Below are 23,301 nucleotides of genomic sequence, written 5' to 3'. Positions count from 1 at the left end.
TGGAAAAGTGGACATTAAAATTATAATGTTAATGACATGTAAGTTAGCATGAGTGAATCAGCAACACTGCTCAGTACAGATGGATTCCAATTAGATATGGTATCTATGTGAGATATATAACTACATAATCTAGGTATGAACTATTCATACACATTGATATCAAAAGGCCTGGGAACAGGGGGTGCACTTGCACTCCCTAAAATTTTGTTGGGGTGCAAAATTCACTATTGCACCCCTACTTACCTTTCTCAGGCTTGGAAAATAGTGTTTAAAAATTGATCTATAAAAAGTTGCTTGAAGTTAGGTTTCATCACAAAATAAGAACAAAGAACAAAACTAAATTTTAAAAAAAACCCCTTCTCCTGCCACAAATTGCTAGAAAGATATATTACTGAACTAAAACTTCCTCAACATTAAAATTTTACATATAAACAAGAGCCAAAGCCACTCCTCGGTACTAGCACAATCAATGAACTATTCAACTCTACAATCAAGAGCCCTTCAGAGTTTGGCTATCCACTTTGTCATTTCTTTGCAATACCACAAGTGACCTATCATCATCATTATGTTTTACTGCTACTACCCTTACCACAACTAAACAATAGCAACAAGATCAGCATTGGAAGTCAGTCTTCAGTACTAGAACAACTGACGACCTGTTAAACGACCACAATCAAATTCGACAACTGACACCCATGCCAACCTCTCCTTCATTGGACACTAAACTCTGCTTGCAAAGACCTGTTGGGGCAAATGAAATCGAAATCGAACCATATTCGATGACTGGCATCTATGCCAGTGAAGCACTAACAGCACCGTCCGAGCATGATTATTGCCAGAGCAGCCGTCTGGCTTCCGTGCCTGTGGCACGTAAATAGCACTATTTGTGCGTGATCGTTACCAGCGTCGCCTTACTGGCACTTGTGCTGGTGGTACGTTAGAAAACATTTGAGCGAGGTCATTGCCAGTGCCGTTGGACAAGCTCCTGTGCAGGTGGCATGTAAAATACTGGCCGTTGCCAGTACCACCTGACTGGCCCTCATGCCGATGGCACGTAAAAGCACCCACTACACTCTCGGAGTGGTTGGCGTTAGGAAGGGCATCCAGCTGTAGAAACTCTGCCAGATCAGATTGGAGCCTGGTGCAGCTATCTGGTTCGCCAGTCCTCAGTCAAATCGTCCAACCCATGCTAACATGGTAAGCGGACGTTAAACTAACACATTATTCTTCTCAAGTTCTGACAAAAGAAGCTAATGATCAAATTCAACAGAGCATCCTGTTTGTGACCTCTCTCTTTTAGCTGAAATCACCATTTTTGAACTTTTCAAACTATCTTCTGCAACTTCTTTTGTTCAAGCACTATTACTTACAAACAGAATGGATATTTTGAGTTGCTTCTGGCTTTTTCATCATACACATACTCATTTTGCTAATGCAAAATGTGTTTATCAGCTCATTACATTAAGTCTGATCCTCAATCCATTCACTCAAGACTTGTTCTGTTTTAAGCATCATATAAGGTTTGCGGTAAAAGGTCAGAGCAGTCAACTGAGTAGCTTCTTGAGCACTTTAATGTTTTTGTAATGTGGCTGATTTTCTCCACAGCATTGAGCCTTTTTAAAACCTCAAGTTTAATATCCAATGTAATTCTTTTACATTTCTTTAACACACTACTGCCTATAGTTCCACTTGGTAGCTTCTTTCCAGACATCTTAAATTATAGATATATCCAACAGTGGTGGCAATCAACAAATATGTAGCAAAAATAATAACATCAGGAAAGAATTTCTTTGTAAGAGCAAGAAATTACTCTATTCCTATGGATGTAAGAATATAAATGATAAGATGAAAAAGTAAAGGAGGGAGGCCGGAGGAAGTACCGTATGGTTACAGAGAGTTGAAGGGTTACCCGATTTATGGACACTTCACTCCTTGCAGCTCTAATTTGAGACAGCAAAATTCCACACACACTATTGTGTTGATATAAAGCATATGTAGCTACAGACACTGCTATCATGCTGAGAATATTATTGCCAGTTGGTTATTCAAATGATGGTGTTAGAGTGGTATTGGTTTTTGATAATGGTGATTGCATAGTGAGATATATATAGAAAGAAGAAGTTTATATATATATATATATAACAGAGATAAACAGATATTCATTATTGTGACCCAAGAAAATATACACTGAAATGTAATGGTTATATTTTTTAATTTATAAAAAGTTACCCAAGTTCTTGTAAGGGTGAAATTACAGACTGTATCACAAAACTTGTGGTCATACTGTACAATTTCCACATGCACAAGATTCTGTAATGTGAGGATTGTTTATTTATATATATATGTGTATGGATCAAAACAGTTTGATTCAAATTTGTTGGTACTCTTGAGTTTCAAGCGTGATGCTAGTCATCAGCCATTTCCTGACGACTAGCATCACGCTTGAAACTCAAGGGTACCAATGAATTTGAATCCAACTGTTTTGATCCATATATGTAACTCCCAATAGATTTGCTGAGCTTTGCCTATCTACATGTATTAAATTGCTTTGTAGGGTCAGTTTAGGTAACCCCTTTTTATCCAAAGCATTCTCCACATTCAACAGCTACTATGCCTCTTTCTTGACATCAATGGCAATGGCAAGTGTGCCTCTATCATTTTCATATACACTTCTCTCCAATGACATCACTGTTCTCTCTAACACACTGTCTTTCAATCCTGAACACCTTTTTGCCTTTGATCCTCATGCCACAGAACATGTGCAAATTTCTTTTTCCCAACTTCTTACCTACTTAAAGTATACCTGACACAGTTTCTCTTCTAGCTACTTGATAATGCTCTCTACTACCACCTTCCTGCCATATTTTCTAAGCCTGTCTCTTAGCTTTTACAGCTCTATCTACTATATCATTCCACCACCACATCACCTTCAGTTTAGCTACAACCTTACACAAGCCACACATCTACTCTGTAACCCTCAGCAGATTATCTTGCAGTAACTCCCAGTAGTCATCATTGATATAGATATCCAATTCCTCCTACTTAGTAATACGCATCATTTAGTATTTCTCTAAATCTATGACCAACTGCTGGATCTCTTAGTTTCCATGTTGTCTTCTGTCTAGCTTTGACGCTGGAGTGATTACTTACTAATTTGTTCTATCATGTTACCTGGTGAGAATGACATCTGACTTGCATGCTCATCAGGCTGGTAGGTGTTGAGGTGCTGACCAATTTTTGAAATGCGTGTTGCAAATTGTTAGATCAACTGCATCACAGAACTCTAGGAGCTTTCCACCCTCTTCACACACATAGCCATCCATACCACTTTCCTTATACAGTAATCCTTCGGCTATCGCGGGTGTTATGTCCCAAACCCCACTGTGATAAGTGAAAATTAACAAAGTAGAAACAGTACTGTATATTTTTTTTTTTACTTTTATAATTTGTATATATTTATTTTATTATAAATGTAAAACAACACCAGGGAGGAATCGATGTAAGCTTAAATAATAAACTGCAATAGGTGAGCCATGATATGGCAAGGGATTACTGTAGTCATTTGCCTGTAACTTGAAGGTATGTTCTGACATCTTCCTCACCATTCTCTTTATTTTTCAACTGAAGTAACCATATATCTTCCTACAAGACACCTGTTTAGGTCCCTCATCACCTAGCATAAAGCCATCTCCATCAATATTACTTCTCCTTAAGTTGAAGGTGGAGGTCTCATCTTGCACGTTACTTGGTGACCTCAATAGAGCCAACACCATGTAAAAAGCACCTGGTACACTCTGTAAAGTGGTTGGTGGTAAGAAGTCAACTTCATTATTATATTTTTTCTGTAAAAACCTATTCTGACATTAAATGAGTCAACTTCCCGTACGAATGTTTATGTTTTGTACATCATTTTTCAACAAAAAAAATTTCTAAAAACATTCTGGAAAAGATCTCATGTAATTTACGCACCCACTAAGGTTTATTTTTGTTTTTGCGAAAACAAAGTGTGTAAATTACATGGGTTTATACACTAACTGAAAAGTAAACTTCTTAATCACCCAAACCCATGCTTGTGTTATATATATGTAATCTCATTGTTAACAATATTCATGTCTATGCATGTTTTCCGTATTTATTTCAGATATCTGTCATTGTTTTTATGTTGAATGACACTTCCAATATCCTTTCCTGGTTGCTTAAGTGGCTGTTTAGAAATATCCCAAATAAATAATTTACATAAACACACACACACACATAATATATACACATATTCATAAACAAACAAGATAGTGTACTAAAATTAATTTTTTGATACAGTGTAATTGAAAACTTATGCTATAATTATTGACTTTAGCTTTAGTTACTCACTATATTTCACTTAGTAAAATACACTGAAGCAAGATAAAGATACAGGGTGTGTGTGAAATAATTAGAGATAGAGGGCTCCATTCAGTCTTTACAGCATATCTATTTCTATGCTAGCATGTTTTGGACAATTACAATTTTGAAATATTGTTTTACAAGTAAGGGATTTTTTTATACCACAGGTCTTTAAATGTAGTGAGCAATCATAATGACAATAAGGAACATAAACATCCTAGTAGCAGCAGTGACAAGTAAAGTGATGGGATGTCAATATTCACATCAATTCGCACATACACCCAAACATATACACATACACAAACCCATATGGAGCCTGTTGAAGAGGGAAACCAAAAACAACTTGGAATGAAGTGGTAAATATAGAGCTAAAACTCCTTAGAGAGATGAAGAACAGTATTGACTGGCAGCACAGTGTAGAAGACTTGTTTGCCCACTGGCCAGGTCAAGATGGATGCTAAAATTGTTATGTATATTTGTATATATACAGGTATGTATTGCTAAGCATATGAGTGTGCCTGTGCATATGCATATATATATATTTATTTATTTATTTATGGGTTTCAGCCAAGTGGCTGTGGTCATGCTGGTGCACCACATCAATCATCATCCTCATCAATTAACATCTGCTTTCCATGCTGGCATGGGTTAAACAGTTTGACTGGAACTGGTAAGCCAAAGGGCTGCACCAGGTTCCAGCTTGATTTGATATGTTTCCTACAGCTGGATGCCTATATATATATATATATATGTATGTATTGTTGCTATTGTTAAAGTGTCGTATGTCTAAATTTGGCCAAATGCATTTTTTTCAATATTTATTTTTGCTTGCCATAGCCAGTTCTTTTGGTCAAACTATCATATCTCCAGCTGTTTCAGATGCCAAGGTATCAAAAATTTTCAAAGTGTAGTACAATGGTTTTGCTATGGGAAGGTGACACTTTTCCGTTTTCTGAAAAAGCAACGTCTTGAACTTACGACACTTTTGCATAATAGCAACGATATATATCATCATCATCATTCATCGTCTGTTTTCCAAGCTGGTATAGGTTGGATGGTTTGACCAGGGCTGGCAAGCTGGAGAGCTGCACCATCCAGTCTGATTTGGCATGGTTTTTATGGTTGGGTGCCTTTCCTAACATCAACCATTTTACAGCGTGCGCTGGACAATGTCTTTGATAGCATTTTACCCCTTGAACATCTATATCATTTGTATGAGAAAGTGTACATGTTTTGTGAGAAAAATTGGGTATAAGAGGTATCACATGTAGTGCAAGAAAGAAGACAGCGATGATATAGTTACATGCTGCATAAAAATGCCAACCTCTAAATATGGAGAGAAACTGTGGAATGATGTTGTTACACCTAATCTGACCCTCGCCCAACATTCTTTTGTACCACTCACTGTTACAGGACACAACTTCCATTCTCCATCACCACCCTCATCACTTGACTCCACCCACCCATCTTGTAACTTAAGTATAGGTGACCATATTGGACCATTTGTGCCTACTTCACTCTACCTTTGCCCTTCCCAGCTATATGGTTTGTCATCACCTTACATCACAGAGTAACATGGGAATGGAAGCACATGGCCTAGTGGTTAGAGTAGCAGACTCGTGATCGAGGGATTGTGGGTTTGAATCTCAGACCAGGTGATGTATGTGTTTATGAATGAAACACCTCAACTCCACGCAGCTCTGGCAGAAGGTAATGGTAAACTTCTGCTGGCTCTTTCGCCACAACTTTCTCTCACTCTTTCCTCCTGCATTGAGCTGGTGTCCTGTTGAAGTGGAGAACCTATATGCCAATGAAACCGGCCCTTATGAGTTGGGCATGGCTCAAGAAGGAACAAACAACAACATGGGAATAATGAGTCTACTCCTGTTTCTTTTCTCTCACACATCCCGAGCCTCTGTCATCTCTCCATCTCTTGTATCACATAGATTTCTGTTATCTCTCAGCTTTCCCAGTTACAATGCCTTGAATATAAATACTATCTCAGAATACAGAGTACTCCTATCAATCCACCCTCTATCACGCATCTTTCTCATCACTCTCATCCATGTTGCTATCACTCATACTACTCACTTTGTAAAGAGGCTGATGAGAAAGCAGAGACATGAAGTGGTAAGGTCTCTTTAGCCATGATGAGGAAATGGCTACTTCTCTTGCTGTTTGTGTTAAAAAAATACACCCAGTACACTCTATAAAGAGTGAGGGTGTGAGGACCCTTTAATCTTGTCAAGAACATAACATTCTCCAATACTGGTGCTATGAAAAACAGTACCTTAAAGTGAGTGATGTTAAGAAGGGCATCCAGCCACAGAAACCAAACAAAAAATAAGATGTGAACAAGATGAAGTCCCCACAACCCTTCTAAGTGAACATTACAACTGAAAACATGCTGACTCCAACCATGATGGCCATACTAATCCATGCCAAATTCCTACAGTTTTTGTTAACCAAATTCACTCAAAGGCATACACAAAATAGTGATCACTGTCATAGTCATTTTATATCAGCTTTACATGCTGACATAAATTGGAGGGGGTTATTATGATCGGAGACATTTATTAAGAGCTACTGCTCTCATAAACTTGTGCATGTATGTGGTTTGATTTCTACAGTTGGATGCCTTTCCTGTTGCCAACCACTTCATAATGTGTACTAGGTGCATTTTCTTATAGCACCAATACTAGAAAGGCTGAATAGTCATCTGTGAGATAAGACAAAGTAAACCAGACAACCTTACACTTTCTCTGCTCATTACATGTGCAAACAGTTGGGGTAAATGTAGTGTACTAAATATTGTTAGAGAGGGACAATTAACAGAAAATTTTGTTTAAAAGCACAAATTATAGTTTAATAAATGCTACCACAATAAATGAAAATTTGTGCACTATACATGGTATTCTTATTGATAATTTTTTAATTTAATCTCAACGGTCAATGGACAATAGATCAATGGGATCTATGTTGACAGTAGTGCTGTTTTTATAGGTTTACCATACCAATACAGTTCTATATTTAAGAGATGAGGATTTATGTACATTATTTACATTTGATGGATATTTGTCCTCATCTTGTTTGTTGTTGAAACATTTCAGCCTTCATCAGGTGTCTTGGGGAAATTTCGAACCTGAGTTCTCATTCCTAAGGTATTTTTCGATGTTATTATTATTCAAGTCACTGCCTGGAATCAAACTCAGTGCCTAAAACATTGAGCAAAGAATATAAGTAGCAATCGTGATACCCACCATGAAGAAATGATCAAGCTCAGTCACAATCTATTAAGCAACAACTACCCCAAAAACATGCTATCTACTCCAATTATGAAGAAAAGAGAGGATGAAACCAATAAACTGTTTACAGTCTGTCTACTCTATGTGAAAGGCATCTCTGAAAAGATACAAAAGATATGTGGCCCATATGACATCAGGACAGTATTCAAGAGTAATACAACACTTCACAAATATCTCCTTCGGGTAAAACCACCAACAGAAGAGAATATGACCAAAATTCTGAGTTCGATTTCAGGCAGTGACCTGAATAATAATAATAATAATAATATCGAAAAATACCTTAGGATTGAGAACTCAGGTTCGAAATTTCCCCAAGACACCTGATGAAGGCTGGAGAGTATATCAGCCAAAATGTTGTGCCAACAATAAACAAGATGAGGACAAATATTCGTCAAATGTAAATAATTACCATACCAATGTTTAGTTTTTCAGTGAAAAATGCACACATACATTTGTGAAATATATTCCATATACATACTCTAACCACCAATGATATAATTAAATACGACATATTTACATACTCTAACCATCAATGATATAATTAAATATGACATATCAAACCTACAAATAAAACTATAATGTTTAATGATGTAATTGTCCACCAGATAAAAGCATGAGGATGAATTTGCTGATGATGTATTTAGCATGATGGTAAATTTAGCAATGATGTGTTTAGCTTATGATGAAATTGCAGGCAAAATATTTACTATGGCAAATTAATAGAAGACATAATCTTCTGTTAGTATATAATGATTGATTCACACACATGCACTGAAGTTAATGCAGAGAAAAGATTTCATTGGCTGATTTATGTAACCCAGTGTTTCAAACTGGTTTGCTTATACACATGCACTGCACAAAGCTTCCATGACTGGAAAATCCCACAAACAGTTAATATATGACTTTGATAATTTTGCTTTTTATGAGTGGCTGTATGTATATGTGTGTGTGTATGTGTATACATACATACACACATATATATATATATATATATATATATATATAAATGGTGTTCTCTTGAGTTTGGGAAAGATGGTTCTAAAATTTCTTGCTAAACAACCTACACAAGTGATTTATTTATAGTTTCTGCTGCACATAACCTCTCACTCTCCTCATCAAATTGACATTGCCTGTACAGGTATATTGTGTGCTACAAGTCAGATGTCAAAATGAGCAACATGAAATGACGTGTTTTACTCAAAACACAATGCACTATTTGGCCTAAGAATGAAACCCACAATCTCATGAATGTGAATGCAACACTGTAATGACTAGGTCACACATGTACATACACAGGTACAGAAATAGCCTATACTATTTGGCATTCATGTCACCCACAAAGGTATCAATAAACCAAGCAAAGTAAAATAGCTCCAATGAAGAATTTCTTATACAATTCTTATACTTGATTTACTGGTTCTTTTCCACCAAGAAATTAAAAAATGCTTTTTAAAAGCAGTATACACTTGATTACACCAGTGTTTTGGAAATATATTTTATTAATAACAAAGAGATTAAAGGCAAAGTTGACCTCAGGATAATCTGAACACAGGATCCTAAGATACTAAGCAAGCCAGGTATATTAGATTCTGTCTCGTTCATTCGTTTGTTTCGTTTAACGTCCGCTTTCCATGCTAGCATGGGTTGGACGATTTGACTGAGGACTGGTGAAACCATATGGCTACACCAGGCTCCAATCTCAAATGTTATAAATATTTTCACAAGATGTTTTTTCATTTTTCTTTTTTTTTTATGAAATCCTTCAAACTCCTGCCTAGCTTTCCATCTGTCCATACTAGCATGAATAGGTTGAATTTTAAAACATTTCAGTATTTACATGTTAGAGAAATTACTTTCAAAACTGGATATTCTTCATTCTGTCAACCACTGACTTGTGATTAAGAGTGGTAACTATTTTTACTTAAACAAATGTGAATTCTAATATCGAAACAGAATACATATTTTCCTAACAAAGCTACTTGTTTGTAGCTGAAGAACATATTTGATTGACTGGTAAAATATCAACTCTGGAAATATAAAAAGTAAAATCAGGCTAAGTATTTTACTGTCTTGGCTATCTCTGCCATCTTTACTTCAAACAAATTACTATCTATACTAGTTTCACCTATCTTTTCCATACTATCATCAACTAAATTGGTTACCATTACATGCTATTAGCTTGGATTTTTTGCAGTAGATCAACCAATAAAAATATATGGTCATTCAAATAATACTAAAAGTTTTTTCAGAAGAAGGTAATTAAGCAGTGTTTGTCACTAAAACAGGTGGCTTTTTTAGGAAATGAAATAAAAGCAAAATGTAAAAAATTTACCATCAATGTGAGAGGCTGTAAAAGTTCTATAAGATTTCAGTCATACATCTATAACTTACACATAAGCTACTTAATAACTTTCAGTTAAGAGTTCAAATCATTTCCTGGTTAACTATAAAAGTGCTTACTTCTGAAGGATTAACCCCATCTCTTCCACTTGACTTCATCATTATAACCTGCTTAAGTTTTTTCAATGTTTTAGCAAATGTGAGACTAGCAAGAGTTCTACAGTAATGAATCCATTGGAAGAACCAACCACACACATGAAAATTTTTTTAAATCTAAAGAATGGCAACCAATATACAAAGAAATGTAAACAACATCAAATGTGCTTTTCATATTCAAATTACATTTCAAATTCATTAATCATTCCTAGTCGTCTATTCTGTCTTGGACTAATTTAAAAGAAAAATTAATAATATATATTTAAATTTAATAGTACTTATCAAAAATGTATAATTTCTCATCAGATATCCATACTAAAAGCAAAAGTGACCTTAGTAAAATAAATTCTATATTTGTTAGCTATGTAGATGTACTATATTTTCACAACCTCAAACCAAAAATAGTAACAAAATCCTAAATTGATACCCTGAAATATATGTTCAAGAAGATTAACAATTTGATTTAAACAAAATCTAAATTTAACATAGTTTAAGACTCCTTTTTATAGAATGGTCATAATGATTATAGATAAATACATTGAAGTTATAGATTTTTCTTATGATTAGAATATGCAAATAATAATTTTATCTCAGAAGTTGAAAAACAACAAAGTCATATAAAAATTTTGGAGTAATGTGCTCCAATCATGTGGAAATCTTGTGAGAAATAAAGTGCAAAGACAGTGTGTCATTTGTGTATCTCTATCTAAGACAATAAAAGTAATAGCTATCTTTTGTATTTGTATGTGCTTAAGTTTCTTGATCAAATAACAATAACAATGAGGCATAAGATAGCTTATGTTAGAAAGTTTGTCTACAAATGAAACTGTTTTTGAAAGCAGCATAATTAAGGGAATAAGGTAGAATATTAAATTAAATTCCAATATGTGACATATAAAGACATTGATTGCATCATCATCATTTAATGTCCACTCTCCATGTTGGCATGGGTTGGACAGTTTGACACGGAGCTGGCTAGCAGGGAGCTGTCCAGACTCCAACTGCCTGTTGTGATATGGTTTCTACAGCCGAATGCTCCTCTTAACACCTGTATGTGTGGAAGACAGCGATTTTACTTAGCAAGACATGTCTTATCAAGTACAGCAAATCGCCACATCTCCCAGTCCCTTGTCATTTCCACAGTGAAGCTCAGCATCCAAAGATCCTTTCTCACCACTTTATCCCACATCTTCCTGGGTCTACTCCTTCCACTTGTTCCCTCCACAATTAGAGCTCAGCACTTCTTTATGCAGCTGTACTCACCCATACACAGCACAGTCTTCTCTCTTGCACACAACATCTGATACCTCTAATACACAGTTTTCCTCTTAAATCATTTACACTCTGTTGTGCATGCTCACTGACATTACCCATCCTGCGAAGCATGCTAACTTCATTTCTTTGAAGCATTCGCAAGTCCTCTGTAGTCAAAGCCCATGTTTCACTGCCATATAACACACTCAGCCTTTCACTGAACTTCACCCAGCCAATTCTTATCCTAGTAACTACACTTTCAGGATTCCCTCCCCCACTAACTCGATACCCTAGGTAACAGAAGTTATCTACTACTGCTTATGATCCACCTGAGCATTTGAGGTAGCGTATTATCTGTGTATTTTTAGTGCTTATTGTACCTGTACATTTACCACATACAAAGACTATATTCTCCATTAACCTTCCTGTGATACTGCTGCACTTTTTGCATCCAAAGCTTGCACTGAGTATAACGTATGGAGTTTCTACCAACACCCTTCTTACATATCAAGCAGGGCCATCTCCCAGAAGGGACTTGTGATTTGTCAGTTTTCCTACTTACTAGGATTATGGCTTTTGCTAAATTAACCCTAAAGCTCTAAGATTTGCAGACCTTGTTTCAACACCTGAAATTTCTTTAGGTTAGGTAGTGATTCAGCTATATACAAACAAGGTCATCAGCATAGAGAAGCTCTATGCCAGTCTTGAATTCCTCTATTAAGGCCTGGAGGACTAAGATAAACAGGAGATGGCTAAGAACTGAGCCTTGGTAGACTCCTATCTGTACATGGCTTGTACTGCTCTCACCAACCACTCATCTATCCCTAGCTACCACATTGACTACTAGATAAGGGATCAGGGGACCTTGTCAAAGGCTTTCTCCATGTCAGCAAAAGCCAAGTACAGAGTTTATTTTTGACTTAATATTTCTCCTGCAGTTGCCTTACCAGGAATATAGCATCAGTCGTGCTCCTGCCTGGCACAAATCCGAACTTCAACTCATCTTATTTCTTTATTGCCCACAAGGGACTAAACACAGAGGGGACAAACAAGGACAGACAAAGGGATTAAGTCAATTACATCGATCCCAGTGCGTAACTGGTACTTAAATTATCGACCCCAAAAAGATGAAAGGCAAATTCGACCTCGGTGGAATTTGAACTCAGAACCTAACGGCAGACAAAATACCGATAAGCATTTCGCCCGGCGTGCTAACGTTTCTGCCAGCGCGCTGCCTTTTTTTTTTGTCTCAGAAAGACCAATCTTATGATTATCATTATTCTTCAACCATAAAGAGAGGAATCATCACAGACACTGCAACTTATCTACAGTAACTCTCTTCCTGATTAACTGAGTGATCACCTTTTCTGTGACTTCCATCACCTGGTCCAGCAATTGATGCCTCTGTAATTATTTCTGTCTAAAGCATCACCTTTGCAGTTGACCAAAATGCAGCAACAACAATCATTGGGTATGACTCCCTCATGGACAATCTGATTAACTATATGGGTGACTAGGCTATATCCTACTCTGCCAGATATTTTAAGCATCTCAGTGGTGATTCCTGATGGGCCAGGGGCTTTCCCTATTTTCATATCCTTAACTGCATTATCTAACAAGCCACTGTCGATTCGGATAGCTGGTCTCTCAGTTGGGTTAATGTTTGGCAGACTCTCCACCTACCATTTATTCTCCACATTTAGCAGCCTCTCATAATGGTATTTCCAAGCCCCCTTCTTTGCAAAATCATTAAGTGAAACAATTTTATGTCTAAAAAAAAAAAAATTGTCCTCAAAATTAATGTTTGGTATATAATGCCTGATAACTTTAGAAGCAGGAAAAAAGTTTCTAAAATTGTGCTGGAGCTAACAAAATAAAAATTCTGATTAAAAACAAAAATCAAAAAGAAAGCTTAATATCATGAACATTCTTTAGCAATGGCACATTAGATGGTGTGTTCTAGACAGAAAGAAAAGATTAAGGCTACATAAGTTACATAACTCAGTGGAAAAGAATGTGCATTTTACAATTAGAGATAAAGCCTAAGAGTGGTTAATTACATCAACAATCCATAGGGAGAGAACAACAGTCTATCATAAGTCCTGCTAACTGAATTTGTCACAACAGTGGAATATACTTATTCCTCAACCAATCAACTCATCTTCGACCAGTTATGAATTCAGAAACTGGAATACAATCTAAATTAATTGCTTGTCTCTTGGGAAGGTCGAAAAACACTGATTCAGCAATTTACAACCTAGATCTTTTTCTTAAACAGATTCAAGCAACCTTTCTATAACTAATATTTTTTAAAGTTCAGTTCTATTTTAGATTTACACATGTTTATATGTGTGTGTGAAGAGAAAGACAGCAGCCAGACTAATAAAAATTGCTTCACACAAATTAGGTCAAATCTTAAACAATGACATTATTATTTTAATATTTTTGTTTCTGTTTTACAAAAACACTACAACAATGCAAATATTTAAGTACCCAATCACATTAAGAAAATAGTATTTTATTCTATCCTAGCTTCCTCTGCCCCATCCAAGAATAAGGGAGAGAGAGTCTTGAAAGTTGTTTTGATTTGTTTTTGTTTTTTAATCACTTAACTGATATTGATGTCTGCGACAAAGTGAAAGGATTGTCTTTTATAAAGCTAATCGCGAAACAATATCCATGACCAATGTAAAGCACAATGAGCAGAAGCGATGCACTGTAACGGCATCAAACCCTCCTTAATTTACTTAAATAATTAAATAAAAACTTAAGGAACACTATAAACAACAAGTATCAAGGTACATAACATTAATAGATAATGTCATAATTGATGACAATGATTTAATGAAGCGATTCATATCCTGCTCTGTGTGCAACTTCAATGAAAATATTATTAATCGACAAACAAACATATCACGATCACTTGATTGATCATTTAGTACTAGCTGTCGTCACAGAGGCGAAAAAAAAAGAAGAGAGTAATCAAAGTTCAGTTAACAACAATTATAATATATATCGATGTCTCATCAGATTAAGAAAAGTTAGCTAATTCTTTAGGAAAAAAGTCTGCATTATTTTAACTAGAATAAAAATAAAAAAGGATAATGTCTACAAAGTGAGTGTTGTTTTATAATGCGAATAACATATAGTGATCAATCACCCATGTCAAAAATTACTGGAACTCGATCTATTTTGTTCTATTTTTCTCACTTCACAAAGGTTTTAAGAAACCGAAAGTAACAAGATAAAAGAAATAAAAACACTGACAACTGGAAAATAGAAGAAAACGAATGGAAGGTCAGCCAAATTGATTTTGATTTTAATGATTCGAAATTGCAAGAAACGTATTTATATCATCAATACATCGACAAGGTAATAATAAGATGAAAGTGGGAATCTATGTCAACATTATCTACAAACCATTTGAGTGGCTGTTAAATCCCTCCACACCAAAATATCTTACACATACACACACACACATATATATATATATATATATATATACACACACATACCTATACTTACTCAGAAAAATATTTCATCTATAAAATGTATATGCAATATTTATACATCTTCAGTAAAAAAAAAAAAAAAAATATGTATAAGTAAACATTGTATCGTTTTTTTATTTAGCTCATAATAGCAATATAATTGTATTCCTGTGGTTTATAACCAAGCGATGACAATAATTAAAAAATGTACAGGATGGAAAGAAGAAAGTATGAGATAGAGGAAAGGGAGAGTAGAAAACCGTAGAGTAGCGAAATTATAAAAGACAGCCAACAATTAAGTTAGCTGGAAAAGCTTATAGAGCAGGCAAGCAAGCAAGCGAGAGAGCTTGTTGCAAAGCTAGCAACCTAGAATTGCTTGCTCAAACAGCAGGCAAGCAAGCAATCAATTCAACCAGCAAGTAGTCCACCTGTCAAGCAGTAAGCGGTTTGGTTGGGAGCAAAGAGAAGCGATAGAGAGAGAAAAGGAATGAAAGAGCGGGACTATATATAATCAGACTGACGGAACAGCAATGTACCGGGCGCTTCTTGTAAAAAATAAAAAGAAGAAAAAAACTAGTGTACTACAGACATACATATTAACTAGGCATGATCACACACTCACGTTAACAAGCAAGCGTGTGTGGGTTATATAATTAACTAGTGAACAGTAAAGGACATACGTAATCCACGAGGGGGTATGATCATTGATTTCTATTTAGTTTTAAGACATTAAACTAAAAACAAGAGATAAAATAAATGATAACCTACTCAAAAACCAACATATATATACAGACAATAGATAGGGAAGAAGATCTTTAAAATGATAAAGAGAAGCTTAAATTAGAGGGGAGAGTATACACATGTAGAATAGCATGTATGACTATGTGCATGATAGATTGATTGATTATATATGGGAGAGAGACACTCAAATAGCACTTTCAGTGGTAGAATTTGTAAGTGTTAGATTGTTAATAGGATCCGTGTGCACGTTGGTGGAAGAAATTGTATAACAGTAAATGGAGAGAAAAAGGCTTGAGTAAGGACAAACATATTAACTTTATGGGGTAAAGGGTTGTGGTGGTAATAACTACCAAGCAGTTTCTATACCATTATATTCATGTATAAATATACAATTATATTCATATTGTATAAATATATATTAAACCATGTCATTACAATGTATGTATGCCTGTATCACCATCTACCTATGCTAGTGGTACTAGTACTAAAATTACTACTACTACTACTATTAGTACCATTATTAATAATAACAATGAAAGCAGAAGAGTCAGGAGTTGTTTTTAGTAACAGTAATTGTGAAAGTAAATCAAGAACAATGTACTTAAGCTGTCCTATGATAAAAACCTGTTCGATCGTTTGTTTGTTAGTTTTAAAAAAGTGCTGTTTTGTTGTTATATTTTTTTTTCAAAGCTTAACTTAATACTGGCTATTACTACTACCACCACGACTAATGAATACATACACATTTCTTTGTGGGTCCAATGCTATTAAGAAACGATAACTAACAAAAATGATAAGAGATCGAGGTAAAGGAACGACATTGAAAACATGCTTTTCATTCAAAGTTAACAGAAAGAAAACATGTAGAGAAGCGTAAAAGAAAAATCATCACAAACCTTCAAGTCTTGCGCGTCCGCCATTTTAGACCCAATACTTTTTTCTTTTACCGGAAGTGCCTCGCTTTGAGATAGTGCAAGGGCAAGATGGCGACCATCAAAGGTGAGTGTCTCCTCGCACTAATTCATCACTTTTATTACTCAGATTTTTCTCTATTTCATTGATAATTCATTGAACTTGCCAAAGATACACTCACTTATGTTAATGCAATTTTTTTTACTGAGCGCTTTTAGCTTATTTCATAATATAAATATCTGTGTACTCTAACGTCATTGAAAAAATGCGTTTGTATTGCAAATGTTATTGAAACAACTTCAGTTTGGCGCATCAACTTTATGTAACTCTATAATAGATATGCTGTATTCATATTCGGCAAAATGATATTTAAGATTTATAAATTGATTCCAATTTTGGGTTTTTAAAGTATGGCTTTACTGACATTTTGGGTTTTTAAAGTATGGCTTTACAATCTTTAATGACATTGTTTTGATAAACTTTTTTTCTCGATGCGATGTTATTTACATTTAGAATACCACAACTTCGTTGTTTGTTAAAGCATTTAATTAGTAACGTTTTAGCTAACGAATTAGCTCCTACTTAAATGTTTTTTCAGTTTTAAATATTCTCTCAACATACTGAATTTGAATATTGCTTGCATTTACTTTGCCTCGTTGTTCTGATAAAATATATTTAATTGATTATACCTCATCTACAAATATTTTCAATTGTTCCTCGTCAAAGGCAATATATTTAGAGACATCAAGGACAGTTATATAACAACAGAATGTCGAATTATATACTCCATTTGTTACTAGTTTGGTAAATCACTATGCAAAGTTCAAATCTTTTAAAGGTCATCTTGGCTTTTCATTGCACCAGTGTCAATTGCAGCATACCTATACAACTGTGCCCCACCCCATCGACTTTGTTTCCTCATAACTTTCAGAAAAAAAGGACACTTGTTGCCTTCACACCTCCGATGGAATCTTGACAATTTCTCTGCTGCATATTAGCCAAATTCAAACAAGAATTTTCTTGAAAATAAGTTTTGAGATGCCAAGCTACAGGGTTGAAGGTAATTGTGAGAATGAATGAGCTGAGTATTTGATTTTTTTTCGGATGAAGTTGACTATAGGATTTTTAAAAAGAGCAGGTTTTGGAAAAATTTCTGAACCTAAATCCAAACATTACTAAGAATCATTACTAACCAGATGATTAGATGTTTAACACTAAGGTTCCGTAGTCCTGCTTCAAAGCTACTCTATCCAGGAATCTATCTTGATTTTTGGAAACCTGTTATAAGATATCCCTTCATCAAACAAGGAAGACTCTGTCCCTATCAAATATCAGCCTATCACTCTCACTTTCCACATCTCAAAATTGATGAGAACAATAGTTAAGTCACCTCAAGTCTCCTAATTTTTTCTCATCTCAGCCTTCAGTACAGTTTACATATACCCATATTTTAGAAACTATAAAAGCATTGCTGTTGCACTTGACATCAGTAAAATATTGATCATGTCTGGCACAAAACAGTCTCCTTGCCAAGTTTTCTTGAGTTGAAAGCATTTCTGTCAAACTGTGATGTGGTGTACTGACAGGGCTCTCTGATACATAGTCTATCAACTCTAATGCACTCAGGATTTGATCTCTCTTTCCTGATATCTGACTTCATTTTTGCCACATTTTACTTGTTCGCCCTTTTCCATGGGTTTCTTCCCTCTACCAAGAGCATAAGGCACATATTGCTCCATCTGTTACCACTCCTAAACATCACCTCTCTACACAGTGGACTTTTTTTTCCTGCATGCATCATCTCTCAGTGCACTTGTACTCTGTCTTTCATGCATGCTAATAGTACACCAAGCCTCAGTTCTATCATCCATAAAACTTATGTATTCAGCCTTCCATTTAATTTATGTTTCATGTCACCTGTTTTGTTGTTATTGTTTTTTTCTTGAATATTACATAAATGCTTTTTATACACAAATAAAAGCACTTTCTTGCTATTAGAAACACATCTTTTAAAAGTGACTGCTGTCATCGATATTTTAAAGTACTTCAAATTCTTTGAAGCACAGCAAATGAACCATTATTATCAAATGTCCAATTATATTCAACTGGAATTTGGACATGGATCCTATAGAAGAAACTTAAGGTATCATTGTGAATGTTGGTTTTTACAACAGAAAACATTTTTTCTGAGTTTTGTAAAGAATACAAGATGAAAAGGAAAAGATTAAGGGGGAAAAAAAACTGGCGAAATTTTGTCAACCATTTGTGCATGATATAAATATTCAATCTAGTGAACATTATAGTACAAGTCCTAAAAGAAAAAGGAACATTTTATAGTATCATATTTCTGGAGAATTTTCTTTTATATAGATGTTCTTAACATACCAATTTTACATTGTCTTACAAGAACTCAAATTGTCACAGTCTGTAGTTTTGGAGAAAAACATTTGGTAATGTTTTTCTAGAATGGCATAGTCTTTGTTTTTTTTTTCTTATGTTGTTGACTTTGAAGCTGGTTTAGCCAACAAATGCTACAACAATCAATTATTGATTTTTTTGCTGCTGATGTATTTATAGTGAGTCTTAGAACACCCAAAAGACACTATGTACAGCAAAACTTTCATTGGTTTATAAAAAATGACATGCATTTATTAATAAGAAAATCACTATCAGTTTCCAATAGCAAAAATAGTTACTGGAAATGTTTCTTGTGCCTTGACAGACTGGTATTTTATTGCAAGTGAAGAAATTAATCTGAACCTAGCCTGTATTTGAAAGTCTTTGTGCATCATGAATATGCTTTTAGTAATTCCTATATCTTGAATGTATGTGAGTGATGACAGTGTTAGTATATGCTAGAGTTAACTTTTTATCGACTAGATTTGGGGTTTGTTCTTGGATGTGAAGTCAGAATTTCTTGTGATGAAACAGCTTTTAGCCTAGAACAAACTTCACATTTGTCTACAAGGAAATGTCTTTAATAGGGTATCACATTCTGTAATCTGATGGATTCTAAGGAAACTTTAGTTAGGTAAAGCATAATTAAAATATAACAACTACAATATACCATCATTCAACCTGCAAGAAATAGCAGTTAATTCTACCTTCAAATCACCCTACTGTCTTAAAAGAGAAGGAACACATTTTGGATAACATAGTCCTCAATACACTGTGTGAAGATCAAGATGGGATGGTCATAGCTGGAATGCCTTTGATCAAAGGTCAGGTGAATCAGTGCTGCCCTGAGGCTTGATGGCAACAACCCATGATAGAAGAAATTTGGAGCGAGATCGTTGCCAGTGCCCCCGGACTGGCTCTTGTGCGGGTGACACATGAAATGTTTCGAGCGGGATCATTTGCCAGTGTCCCTGGACTGGCTCATGTGCGGGTGACACATGATATCTTTCGTGCGAGATCGTTGTCAGTGCCCCTGGACTGGCTCTTGTGCGGGTGACACATGAGGTTTTTCGAGCGAGATCGTTGCCGGTGCCCCTGGACTGGCTCATGTATGGGTGACACATGAAATGTTTCGAGCGGGATCGTTGCCAGTGCCCCTGGACTGGCTCATGTGCAAGCAACACATGAAATCTTTCGAGCGAGATCGTTGCTGGTGCCCCTGGGCCGGCTCCTGTGCGGGTGACACATTAGGTTTTTCGAGCGAGATCGTTGCCAGTGCCCCCGGACTGGCTCTTGTGCGGGTGACACATGAAATGTTTCGAGGGGGATTGTTGCCAGTGCCCCTGGACTGGCTCATGTGCGGGAGACACATGAAACCTTTCGAGCGGGATCGATGCCAGTGCCCCTGGACTGGCTCATGTGCAGGCAACACATGAAATCTTTCGAGCGAGATCGTTGCCGGTGCCCCTGGGCCGGCTCCTGTGCGGGTGACACATGAGGTTTTTCGAGCGAGATCATTGCCGGTGCCCCTGGACTGGCTCATGTGCGGGCGACACATGAAATCTTTCGAGCGAGATTGTTGCCAGTGCCCCTGGACTGGCTCTTGTGCGGGTGACACATGAAATGTTTTGAGTGGGACGGGATCGTTGCCAGTGCCCCTGGACTGGCTCATGTGCGGGCGACACATGAAATCTTTCGAGCGGGATCGTTGCCAGTGCCCCTGGATTGGCTCATGTGCGGGCGACACATGAAATCTTTCGAGCGGGTTCGTTGCCAGTGCCCCTGGATTGGCTCTTGTGCTGGTGACACATGAAATTTCTTTGAGCGAGATCATTGCCGGTGCCCCTGAACTGGCTCTTGTGTGGGGTTGTTGTAGGTTTTTCGAGCGAGATCGTTGCTGGTGCCCCTGGACTGGCTCTTGTGTGGGTGACACATGAGGTTTCTCGAGCGAGATGAGCGTGGCCGTTGCCAGTTCCGCCTGACTGGCCTTCGTGCGGGTGACACGTAAAAGCACCCACTACACTCTCTGAGTGGTTGGCGTTAGGAAGGGCATCCAGCTGTGGAAACACTGCCAAATCAGATTGGAGCCTGGTGTAGCCATCTGGTTTCACCAGTCCTCAGTCAAATCGTCCAACCCATGCTAGCATGGAAAGCGGACGTTAAACGACGACGACGATATATGTGCTGTGCGTGAGAAGACCCGGCAAGCCAAGTGATATCGTTGCCAGTGCCCCTGGACTGGCTCTTGTGCGGGTGGCACATAAGATGCACCATTTTGAGTGTGACCGTTGCCAGTGCCGCCTGACTGGCCTTCGTAGGGTTTTCGAGCGAGATCGTTGCCAGTGCCCCTGGACTGGCTTTTGTGCGGGTGGCACATAAAAGACACCATTTCGAGCGTGGCCGTTGCCAGTACCGCCTGACTGGCCTTCGTGCGGGTGACACGTAAAAGCACCCACTACACTCTCTGAGTGGTTGGCGTTAGGAAGGGCATCCAGCTGTAGAAACTCTGCCAAATTAGATTGGAGCCTGGTGTTGCCATCCGGTTTCACCAGTCCTCAGTCAAATCGTCCAACCCATGCTAGCATGGAAAGCGGACGTTAAACGATGATGATGATGATGATGATGATATACACACACATGTAGATACTTTACAAACACAAAAGCTAGATGGTATGAAACTTGCTCAATGAGTTTGATACTGTGTAACAGAAATATATATGTTGAGATTAGGAGGAGTGAGAAATGAGCTGAGTATATGCAATTGTATGTCCACTGTCAATTTACAAGAAACTTTGGAAGATTATTGGAAAAAGAATAGCTGAATATCAAGTCATGTGGGAAAGTGACTATGCCAGTAGTTATTTAGTAATGTTATGGATGATGAACATTGAGTGAAAATGTGTCATAAGGTGGTAGGTTAGGGGTGTAGCAGAAGTAGAGGCTGACCACATGATACTAAATCGTGAAATCAGGGACAATTAAAAATGTACTCAATTGCAAACTTGTGTAACTCTTACATTAAAAATTATATGGGCGTAAGCATGGCTATGTGGTTGAGAAACTTGGGTCCAGTCTCACTGCATGGCACCTTGGAAAAGTATTTCTAATAACCTTGGGTTGACCAAAGCTTTGTGAGTGGATTTGGTAAATGGAAACTGAAAGAAGCCTTTTGTGTAAATATATATATATATATATGTATGTGTATATGTAAAGGGGTGTGTTCCCTTGAGTAGACACCACATGATGGTTGTAAACAAGCATCACCATCATACAAATAATGTTGTTCATTTCCAGTTACTGTAAAAAAAAAAACTTGTCAGACTATATGAAGATATTACCTTACTTGGAAACTGGTAAGAGTTGGCTACAGGAAGGGCATCCAGTAATAGAAAATTTGCCTCAATCAATTTCGTCTGATTCATGTAAACACTGAAAAGTAGTTGTTACAACAATGATTATGATGAATATGCAGAGTTTTTTTTTGCTGTAATTTTCATGGTTTTTTTTCTTCTTTCTCTTTTTAGTTTTGAAACTAGGTGGGTGTTTTAACCGCCTTGCATTATCAACAAGAAGGTCACCACTGCTTAGTCAGTGTAGACCTTTAATGCAAAAGACTGAAGAACACAAAAAAGATAATTTAAGGTAACTTTTTTAACATTTGTTGGAGTATTTTCAGTATTTATATTGAAATTAAGGCAGCAAACTGGCAGAATCATTAGCATGCTGAGCAAAATGCTTAGTGGCATTTTGTCCATCTTTATGCTTTGAGTCAACTTTGCTTCTCGTCCTTCGTTGGTCGATAAAATAAGTACCAGTTGAACACTAGAGTTAATTGACGAACCCACTTCCCTGAAATTACTGGCCTTGTGCCAAAATTTGAAACCAATATTTATATAGAAATTCTGTTTTGTTTTTTTTTAAATTTTTTTATTTTCTATCAGGTTTTCCTATTTTTAATTCAATTTTTAAATTAGAATTGATTAAATAAATCTACAAAATGTTTCATTTTGGAATATGAAACTTATTACAACCACTTTTGCTTATAATTGTTGAATCAATTCATGGATGCAACAAAATAAATAATCAGATTCAGTTATGATTAAGTATCATGATTCTGATTGTTTAAATACTAAATTACTGTTCCTTTAACTTACCAATTTTATTATATTTTAACTCCGTGGTTAGTGTGTCAGACTCACAATCATGAGGTATTGAGTTTGATTCCTGGACCGGGTTGTGTGTTGTGTTCTTGAGCAAGACACTTTATTTCATGTTGCTCCAGTTCACTCAGCTATAGAAATGAGTTGTGACATCACAATTGCCAA

At 36.4% G+C, this 23,301-nt stretch overlaps 2 protein-coding genes across 2 annotated transcripts in view; one reads left to right on the top strand and one right to left on the bottom strand.

Moving 5' to 3' along the window:
* Positions 1 to 16,612, bottom strand: part of LOC106878598 (E3 SUMO-protein ligase PIAS2) — a 116,861-nt gene extending 100,249 nt beyond the window's left edge. Inside the window, exon 1 of the mRNA XM_014927858.3 lies at positions 16,564 to 16,612. Coding sequence (XP_014783344.1) covers positions 16,564 to 16,587 — 24 coding nt within the window. The 5' untranslated portion in view covers positions 16,588 to 16,612. The remainder of the gene's footprint in view (positions 1 to 16,563) is intronic.
* LOC106878635 (uncharacterized) overlaps positions 16,529 to 23,301 on the top strand; it is a 33,710-nt gene continuing 26,937 nt past the window's right edge. Inside the window, exons 1-2 of the mRNA XM_014927915.2 lie at positions 16,529 to 16,666; positions 22,501 to 22,618. Of these exons, the coding sequence (XP_014783401.1) occupies positions 16,651 to 16,666; positions 22,501 to 22,618 (134 nt within the window). The 5' untranslated portion in view covers positions 16,529 to 16,650. The remainder of the gene's footprint in view (positions 16,667 to 22,500; positions 22,619 to 23,301) is intronic.

This window comes from Octopus bimaculoides, chromosome 4 (genome assembly GCF_046866305.1).
Source record: "Octopus bimaculoides isolate indiv1 chromosome 4, ASM4686630v1, whole genome shotgun sequence".
Classification (NCBI taxonomy): Eukaryota; Metazoa; Mollusca; class Cephalopoda; order Octopoda; family Octopodidae; genus Octopus; species Octopus bimaculoides.
This window is presented reverse-complemented; position numbering and strand designations above follow the sequence as displayed.